Below are 8,866 nucleotides of genomic sequence, written 5' to 3' on the forward strand. Positions count from 1 at the left end.
GGGAATGAGCAGAGAACGGTGTGTACATATATCTATGTTACTCTTTTATATATAACTCTGTATATAAATATATATATATTAACTTTTATATGCATACTGATTCAACATTGTACCTCCTGCCCATTGCCCAAGGTGTTTAGAAAGGAAATGAGGGAAAAAAAAAAAAAAGGAAAAAAGAAAAGGAGAGTGGGCACTTCTGAAAGCTGGAAAACAAGTTCAAGCCCCGTCCATGCTTTGGACGCACTCAGCTGTGTTTTCACGCACTTGGCTTTGTGGGGCTGGACCCGGACAGACACACGGTGCTGTCGGGTGGCTGTGACCCCCCACAGCATGGGAAAAATCCTGTCCTGCCCCAGCGGATCGGCTGGTGCCCGCAGGCAACTCCGTGGTCTCTGCCCGGCCTCCCTATATGGGACCTGAGCAAGCCCGGATCCCTTTTGGGATGCAAACCCCCCCATCCCTATACAAAGCAGAGTGGAAGCCAGCCCGGGGGGGAGCTGGCTGGGCCAAAAATCACTTTTTTTGGGGGGGGGTGGATTCCCTGGGTGCCCCCACTGCCATCAACCCTGCAGCAGCCCAAAATAGAGGCAACCCCCTAAAGTGCCTTTGGCCCCACAAGTCCTTTGCAGACCACATGGAGGCACCGCGCCCTCCCCAGCCCCATCTACCCCCCTCCATCTCCCTGTGCTTCTCCGGGGCTGCCCCTTCCCAGCCAGGGCAGCCCCCCCTCCCCCCCGTTATTGCATAGCAGAGCAACACCTGATTTTGGGGGTCCCCCGCCCCACACACATGGGGCAAGTGCCCCCCCCCATGCTCCCAAAGCCGTCCCCCACTCGTGGCCCCAGGGGACGGCAGGACCACCGAGCCCGCTGCCTCCTTACCCGAGACGAGAAAAACGCCATCCATCGTACGGAGATCCTTTTTCTTTCTTTTTTTTTTTTTGGTGTTTTGTGTTTTTAAATAAAAAATAAAATGTGTACGAAAATAACATTTCTAAAGGAAACCATTATCGTTCTTTTCTCTCTCTTTATCCACTCTCCACCTCCCTCCTTTTTTTTTTAAATTTTTTCTCTATTTTTTTTTCCTTCCCCTTTTTTCCTCTTTCCCTTCTGGCCACCTGCCCATGGAGCGAGATGCGCGGGCCGGGGCTGGGGGGCGGGGGGGGCTCCTCCCGGTGGGAACGTGAACGGCGGAGGGGGAAAGGAGGAGGAGGAGGAAGAAGAGGCGAGCGAGGGAGCTCCTCACACGTCGCTAGATGTCCTTGGCCTGGAGGAGAAGGCGGAGGGGATGCAGCCGCAGCAGGCCAGCCAGAGCGACTTCTGGATGTCGGGGTTGCGGAAGGCGTAGATGATGGGGTTGATGAGGGAGTTGCAGGTGGCGGGCAGCGCCAGGGAGTAGGTGTAGACGGCAGGGTAGCTGGAGTCGGCCACCAGTGAGTAGATGGCCAAGGGGATCCAGCACAGGGCGAAGGTGCCGAGGATGAGCGAGAGCGTGGAGAGCCCTTTGCGGGTGGAGGTGGCCTGCGCCGTGGCGATGAACTGGTGCTGCACGGCGATCTGCTGGGCGTGCCGGAAGGCGATCTTGCAGATCTGCAGGTAGAGCTGCAGCATCAGGGCGAAGAGCAGCAGGAAGGCGACGGCCAGCACGGCCGCGTTGTCCTTGGTGACGGGGCGCAGCACGCTGCAGGCGCTGGGCTCCCGCAGGCAGTTCCAGCCCAGCAGCGGCAGCAGCCCCACGCCCAGGCACAGCGCCCACATCAGCAGCACCGTGGCGCAGGTGAAGCCCAGCGTGCGCTCGCTGTGGTAGGTGAGCGCGTTGTACAGCGACAGGTAGCGGTCCACCGTGATGGCCAGCAGGCTGCACACCGAGGCGGAGAAGGCGGCCAGCAGCAGCCCCGCCGCCCCCAGCTCCGCCGCCTCGCTGGGGGGCCGCAGCAGGTAGCGCACGGCGAAGTTGCCCACCAGCCCCAGCCCGGCCAGCAGGTCGGCCAGCGCCAGGCTGCCGATCAGCACGAAGGTGGGAGCCCGCAGGCTGGGCGTGTAGAACAGCACCGCCAGCACCAGCGCGTTCTCCGCCGCCACCGCCGTGCCCGTGGCGCACAGCGCGATGTCCCAGGGGCTCACCGGGCCCCCCACGCCGCCCCCGGCCGGGGACCCCCCTCCTCCTCCTCCTCCTCCGCCGCCGTCGCCGTCGCCTCCTCCTCCGCCGCCTCCCGGGGTCGCCGTGCCCGGGCCCCCCCCCGCAGCCGCCGCCGCCGCCGCCGCCGAGGGCCAGGCGCTGGGCACCGAGGCTGTGCCGAGCCCCGGGAGCCGCTGCTGCTGCTGCTGCGGGGGCTGCCACGGCCCCCCCAGGGCGCCGGGGCCGTGCAGCATCGCTGGGGAGAGAGGGACAGGTCGGCGGTCAGGGCGGGGGGCACACGGACCGGCTCCGGTGGAGCCCCCCGCAGCGGAGCCCGGCACCCGGCAGCCTCCCGCAGCCACCCCGGGGGGGCACCGGGCTTCTTCTCGCCCCCCCCCCGCAGTCCCCTGCTCCGCATCCCATGCCCACTCCCTCCTCTGCCCCCCCTTCCCGTCCCCGTCCCCGTCCCCGTCCCTGTCCCCGTCCCCGTCCCCATCCCCATCCCTGTCCCCGTCCCCGTCCCCATCCCCATCCCCGTCTCCATCCCATCCCCATCCCCGTTCCCCCCCCCCGAGCCCCGCTGCGGGGTGCCTGGGGGGGGGGTGGGAGCAGCACCCCGCCTCTCCCTCCCCAGGGCATGGCCACCTTTTTGTCACCCGTTTTTAGCGCAAAGCCCCCCATCCCCCACCCTTTTCTTTCCTCTTTTTTTTTTTTTTTTTTTTTTTGGCGAGTAAAAGCCGCTGCTATTAATAGGCCAGCCCTCGCATGGATGCGGCGCCGCTGATGAAAGGAGAAGGCAGCGGCTGGGGACAGCCTGCGTTAACTTTCTCCTTCCCTCCTGCCTTCCCCTTCCTCGCAAGATGCCGCCGCAGAGCGTTCCCCTCCCCGGCTCCTGCAGCACCCACCACCGGCTCCTGCCCTGCTCGGTGCCCACTGTGCCCCTGCGGAGCCCCCCTGGCCCTGGGGGGCTCTGCCCGCTGCCAGCCCCCCACCAGCATCTCCCCTTCCCTTCCCATCGCAGCCCAGCCCGGGGTTGTCGTCTTACCTGGCTCTAAGGCTGGAGGATCAGCTCGCTTGCCCCCGTTTTTATTTTTCCCCCTCCCGCTCCTTCCAGCCCTTGGTGTTGAGCCTCATTCCTCGGCGAGCATCGCTAATAACGTTGGTAGATAGCTGGCATCGCCTCGCACTTAATATTCCTGCCCCATTGGATCTGCTGATAAATCTCAACTCTGACGTCAAAGTCTTCACTTGCATTCATGATCCAAGCCTGTGAATCAGAGCGGCTGTGAGCAGAATAACAACGAGGCTGGCTCCCCGCTCCGCCGCCACGCGCGCGCTCGCCGGCACGAGGGGCCGCGCACACGCGCACGCACGCCCCTCCCGTGTGCCCGACGCAGCTCCCCAAGGTCGAGGCCCGACGCAGAGGCCCGCAGGGGTCACAGCTCCCAGGGGAGGCCAGGCCACGTTGGCTTTTTCCCACCCGGTGCCCAGGGACGTGGGGATGCCGAGGGGGGAGCGAGGCGGCGTGCCGCAGCTGCTCCCCTTGGGAGCAAAGCAGCCTGGCGAAACGCAGACCCCAAAGGCATGGTTATTTTCCAATGGCTCTGTCGTTCCCAAAGGGAGCTGCGTCTTTGGGGTGGGGACGCTGGGCTCTCTCTGATACCACTTCTCCCCCTCTCGTGCTGGTTTCATAACTTCACGCTCTCGCCCCCCCTCTCTCGCGGGCTGGAGCTACGCGGTGCAGCGAGCGCGGTGCCGCCACGGGCGTGCAGCTGCTGATGTGCAGTGACATTGTGACACTCCGGTGGGGAGTGGTGGCTTTGGCTGCCTCCAGCCACTGCTGGCTCCCCCCAGTGGGCTCCCCGTCAGGCTGAGACCACACAAGGGGAAACTGGGGAGGCTCCTGGGGGTCCCAAGCGGCCTCTGCTCTGAGCAGCGGTCCCCTCGCCCACCCCAAGCGCACCTAAACAGGGCTCAGCTCGCCCCAAATCCTGCGGTGCTTGGCTGGGACCTCCCCGTTCCTCCAGCTCCTCCAGCAGAGCTCCACTCAGGCAGCTGGGTGCCAGCCCCACAGCATCCCACAGCAGTCCCAAACCACCCTAAATCCTCCTGGGGGGCACATCACACCCACAGCCCTACCTGGGGGCACATTCTGGCTTAGGGGTTGTGCTTTTTCCATTAAAAACAGTGGCTGGCATCAAGCAAGAGACAAACCCGTGAGCTAAACCACCCAATTTCTACCCTCCTCCATCTGTAGAGGATGATAACTGCGGTGCCAGTGACCGGCATTTTCACTGGCACCCCCAGGGACATGACCAAAGCACCCCAAAAAGGGGACACGACCACACTGCTGCATGCACAGGGACAGGAGCCCACTGCCAGCACATGGGGACATGGCCCCCACACTGTGTGTATGGGGACAGGCCACGTCTGTGTGGTGCATTTTTCTAGAAAAAATGGCTTTTGCTTAATTTCCCCCCACCTCTCATGGTGTGTCGGGTGCTATGCCCGGCCACCCCGTCAGTGACTGCTTCACCTTGGCCGCGATCTGCCCAGCTGTAGGAAACTCTGCGAGCCTGCAGGGGAGAAAAATTATAAAAATATTAGGGTAAATATTCGTAATAATGACCAATTAACACCAACCCAACTAACCCTACGTGGCACAGTAGATGGGATGGGATGGGATGGGATGGGATGGGATGGGATGGGATGGGATGGGATGGGATGGGATGGGATGGGATGGGATGGGATGGGATGGGATGGGATGGGATGGCAGTGGGGGGCTGCCCCTTCCATCCACCTTTCCGCCACTTCCCTTCATTGTCTTGTTTTTATTTTTTATTTTTTTCCCTCCCCACAAAGGTCAGCTCTCTTCTTGGAGCCAAAGTCACGATCCTGGCCCCTGCTCGCGGCGTAGCTGTGTTTGATGAGTCACTTGGTTCACAGGAACAGGCTGGGGTTGCTATAGAGACGGCGCGGCGGGGCGAGGATCCCTTCGTTACCCTAATCACTTCGTGTGACGGAGAAAACCCAGCCACGAGCGATTCCAGGCCGAGCTCCCCTCGCACGTAACTCTTTTGCAGTTTCACACCCTGAGCCCTCTCCCTGCAGCGCCTCATGGCACGGGTTTCGGGCAGGAGCATCCCTTCCCTGTCCCAAATCCCGCTGAAACGAGATGCAAGCATGGTGCCGGCAGAGCTGAGCCTGCAGCGCTCAAGGTATTGCAGAGAGTTCATTTTTGGGTGCTTTTTATTATTTTGGGGTTTTAATTTCTTGATGAGGATGTGTCCCCTTAACCCAGCCCAGCGCAGCTCCCGTGGGCTGCTCCATTGCAGCTGCTCCCAGAGCCCGACCCTCGCTCCTTTGGGATGGGATCGGGTCCCCGTCTGCCTCACGGGGGTCTGTCCCAGGTCCTGTCTTGCAGGGTGCCCCCACCCCTGCCTCGCTGGGTCCCTGCACCCCAAGCCCCATGACCCCAGAGGGGACAGCCGGGTCCTCGTCTTCTGCCCTGTGGGGAGTGGGAGATGCAACCAAACCATCGCTGAACCCCGGTGGTTAAACCCGGTCCCAAATCCCTGAGGCCAGGACCACCTGTGACCAGGTGGCCATTTCAGCAAAACAAAACAAAAAAATCCCCATCAGGGCTTTCTCCATCAATTTATTTTTTTATTATTTTTTTGCGACGCACCATAGGCAAATGGCTTCCTAAAACAGCCAAGCCCGGCGGCGTCTCCCAGAGGTGCAGCCGAGCGAACCGGGGGCTATTTTTATCTGCTCATTTTTTTCAGAAAACAAAACACAGCCCAGGAAAAAGCACCCCCAATGTTCCATGAGAAATAAACCCAGCCCCGTCCTGAGGAGCATCCCTGCGTGCTTGTGGGCACCGAGCCAGGGGACAGGAGCGCTTGCTCACCACAAGCTGAAAGAAATTCAGGGGGTTTCACCCCAAGGCTCATGGACTGTTGGGACTGCCTGCCTGGTTAACTGGAAATAGGGCGGTGAATGTGCTGACTGGGGACAGATGCCACTTGCTGGGAGGATGCTGAGCAGGTGAGGCAGCCCTGCTGAGCTCGGTGGCAATCCTTTCATCCTTCAGACCTCTCCAGGTGGCTTTTTGGAGACCCCAGAGCTCTGTGCAGATGCACTGCCCCCAGTCTGCAGCCTCGGACCTCGGTGGAGGAAGGAGAGGAGGGTCTGCATGGCAGGAGAGTGGCTGCTCGGTGCTGCAAGGCAGCGGAAATCCCAGCAGCTTGCACAAGCCGGGCTCCCTCCCTGCTCCACCAGCCCGGCGTGTTATTTTTTTCAGGGCTGGGATATAATTAGCGCCCGTTCTTCAGGAGCTGCCACTCACCGTCACGCCATGTTTTCTTTTCTTAGGAATATGACTAACTTGCAAGCGATTAAACACGCTCAGGGAAAGAGAGGAGGGGGAAGTGAATTATTTTATTTTTTTCTCCTTTGGAAGAAAAATAATGATTAAAAAAAAACATCTTCAGGAGGCTTTTTGCAGTTGCAGAGAGCAGAATAAACTCGAGGAGCGATGTGTGGCCAGGCACGAGGTGGCCGTGGGTCTTCCCAGCGAGGATGCTTGCGGCCATGGAGGACACCTTCCTGCCCGCTCCTTCCCTTCCCCTTCTCTGGGGGACAACCACCGCTGACACAGAGGATGCTCTCATTTGCAGCCCCCCTCCCGGCTGAGCCCTTACAACACAGCAGGTTTCTTGAAGCTCATCTCCTCGCCAGCGCTGCTTCGAGGAAGGACATGTCCCCCGGGACCGCAGGCGGCATCGCTCTAATTACCACCGAGCTGCGGCCTCCGGAGAGCCCGAAACTGGATCCCGCTGCTTCAGATGGGTTATTTCGGAGAGGTTTGGTGCTTTGTTGGAAAGTATTTTTAGTTTGGAAAGAAGGAGATAATGTGGTTTCCAGCCCGCATGGGAGTTCTGCCGTCCCTGAGCCACTGCTGTTTAACCTGCTGGCAGCACTTGGCTCAGACAGCTGGGAAGGAGCGCCCAGAAACTTGTTTTCCCAAATTCATTAATGGGCCTCTTCCCACCAGGGGGCAAATGGGAAATGCCAGCAAGAGCAGAGCTCAGCTTTCTGCTGGGTCTTGGGCTCAAAAAATCGAGACACCCCCAAAATTCACAATTAGTTCTGTACTCGCTCTAGTTCCATCCATCAGAAACCAGGCAAATAAGGGTAAAATCTCCATTTGGCTCTTTACTTAAATAGGGATGTCAACGAAAATATTTCTGCTTTGCACTAACCCATGCACTGATGCTCACCCCCCCCCCCCCAACCCCCATCCCCAGCTTTTGGGGGACACCCAGGGACCCGGCACAGCCAGCAGGGGACTCAACCAGGCGGCCCCTCTCCGAACTGAACCAGTTGCAAAGAGGTTTGAAGGAATAAACTGGATTTTTTCCAAACTCATGCTCTTTTGCTTGCAGAAATATTGTGACTCAAAATCTGAAAATGAACAGTTTAACATAAAAAAAAAAAAAAAAAAAAAAAAAAAAAGAAAAGGGGGGGGTGGAAGCGTTGCCAGGAATAACACATCCCTCTCCACCAGCGCATCCTCGCGTGGTTCGCCAGGAGGTGCTGAGGGTTTGCTGGCGCGAGAGTGGAAGCCGAGGGACCTGGAGGAGCTCTGCAATGGGGCGGGTGTTCTGGTAATGGTGCATTTCACCCGGAGGTTTTACCTCCGAGATCCCAACCCTCTGCTCCTAACTGTTGATGGGCACGGGTGTCCCTGCACAGTGGGGCTTCCCTGCCCTTCCCTGCCCTGCCCGTCTCTTCCCATTTTTCCATGTGGAAGGAGGAAATTCAGGCAAAACAGAGTGTGAGGACATGGTCCCTGCTCTCCACTGGCTTGTTGCCTTGTTGCAGTACAGGCAGGCTGCTTTCGTGCTGAAGGAAACAAATGCACTAATAGAGTGCTAATTAGGACACTTAATTACAGGCGAAGTTATTCAGCTCCTACTGAAACCTGCCTGCTATTTGCTTTTGTGCCTGGAGAGATGAAATCCAGCCATTTGTTTCCATTGCTGGCCGAGGGCTGCTGGTGGGGAGCAGCCTGAGGCCTGCCCCGGCTGCAGGCTTGAGCCCCTCTTCCTCGTCCTCATCCCCGATAACCCCAGGCCCTACAGCCCTGGCAGCCACCACAACACCCCGCCAGGACCCTCCGAGTTTCTCAGACAAATGGCAGCGCAATTCGTGCCCACGCTTTGCTGGATCCGGGTGTTGCAGACGATTCCCAGCGTTGTGGCACCGAAAGCATTTTGCCCTCGGTTAATTTGGGCCAACGTATCCGGAGTAATACCTTTGGGGATCTGATATTTTGGGGCCCTCACAGTTCTTTATTAGCCTGGCCTTCAGGTCCGGCTCCTCCTCTCGGGGTTCCTGAGCTACCTCTGTCCCCGGCCCTCTGCTTCCCTCAGCACGGCGGCTTGTGGGGATCAACCAGGCCGCAGGGGGCCCCCGAAGCCCCCAGAAGCTGTTGACACCCGAGGCAGGACCCTCCGTAGCCTCCCTTCTGGAGGCCAAGAGGTTTCAAAGCAGCTTCTCCATCCGACAGAGCCTCTGATGGCAGCAGCGAGCTCCCTAAACCCTTCGCTTTCCTCCCTGTCCCCTCCGACCACAGGCTGACAAAAAGCTGGTTGAAACAAACAGCCGGGAGGCAGAAAGGGTGAAACCATCTTCCTTTGCAAAGCGTTGCTTCAGAAGGAAAATACGAGATGGCCCGCGT

At 59.3% G+C, this 8,866-nt stretch overlaps 1 protein-coding gene and 1 long non-coding RNA gene across 3 annotated transcripts; one reads left to right on the forward strand and one right to left on the reverse strand.

Annotated features, from left to right (window-relative positions):
- Positions 1 to 272: 272 nt before the first annotated feature.
- LOC125183582 (G-protein coupled receptor 12-like) lies at positions 273 to 4,732 on the reverse strand. 2 transcript variants are annotated; one of them, XM_048070806.2, is made up of 3 exons: positions 4,601 to 4,732; positions 3,164 to 3,385; positions 273 to 2,374 (listed from the first exon to the last, which is right to left on the reverse strand). In XM_048070806.2, exon 3 carries the CDS (start codon positions 2,370 to 2,372, stop codon positions 1,242 to 1,244), a length of 1,131 nt encoding a protein of 376 aa, XP_047926763.1. In that variant the 5' UTR covers positions 2,373 to 2,374; positions 3,164 to 3,385; positions 4,601 to 4,732; the 3' UTR covers positions 273 to 1,241. The 2 variants fall into 2 exon arrangements, with proteins under 2 accessions (XP_047926763.1, XP_047926764.1); XM_048070807.2 differs by lacking the exon at positions 4,601 to 4,732 and adding an exon at positions 3,782 to 4,454.
- A 469-nt stretch (positions 4,733 to 5,201) lies between these two features.
- On the forward strand, positions 5,202 to 7,547 carry LOC136791867 (uncharacterized). Its single transcript, XR_010834810.1, has 2 exons — positions 5,202 to 5,336; positions 5,907 to 7,547. It is a non-coding gene; the product is annotated as an uncharacterized lncRNA (long non-coding RNA).
- The last annotated feature ends 1,319 nt before the right edge of the window (positions 7,548 to 8,866 follow it).

This window comes from Anser cygnoides, chromosome 13, assembly GCF_040182565.1.
Source record: "Anser cygnoides isolate HZ-2024a breed goose chromosome 13, Taihu_goose_T2T_genome, whole genome shotgun sequence".
NCBI lineage: Eukaryota > Metazoa > Chordata > Aves > Anseriformes > Anatidae > Anser > Anser cygnoides.

Coding starts and splice junctions, on each gene's coding strand:
- LOC125183582 (XM_048070806.2), bottom strand. CDS start 2,372: ATGCTGCACGGCCCCGGCGCCCTGGGGGGGCCGTGGCAGCCCCCGCAG.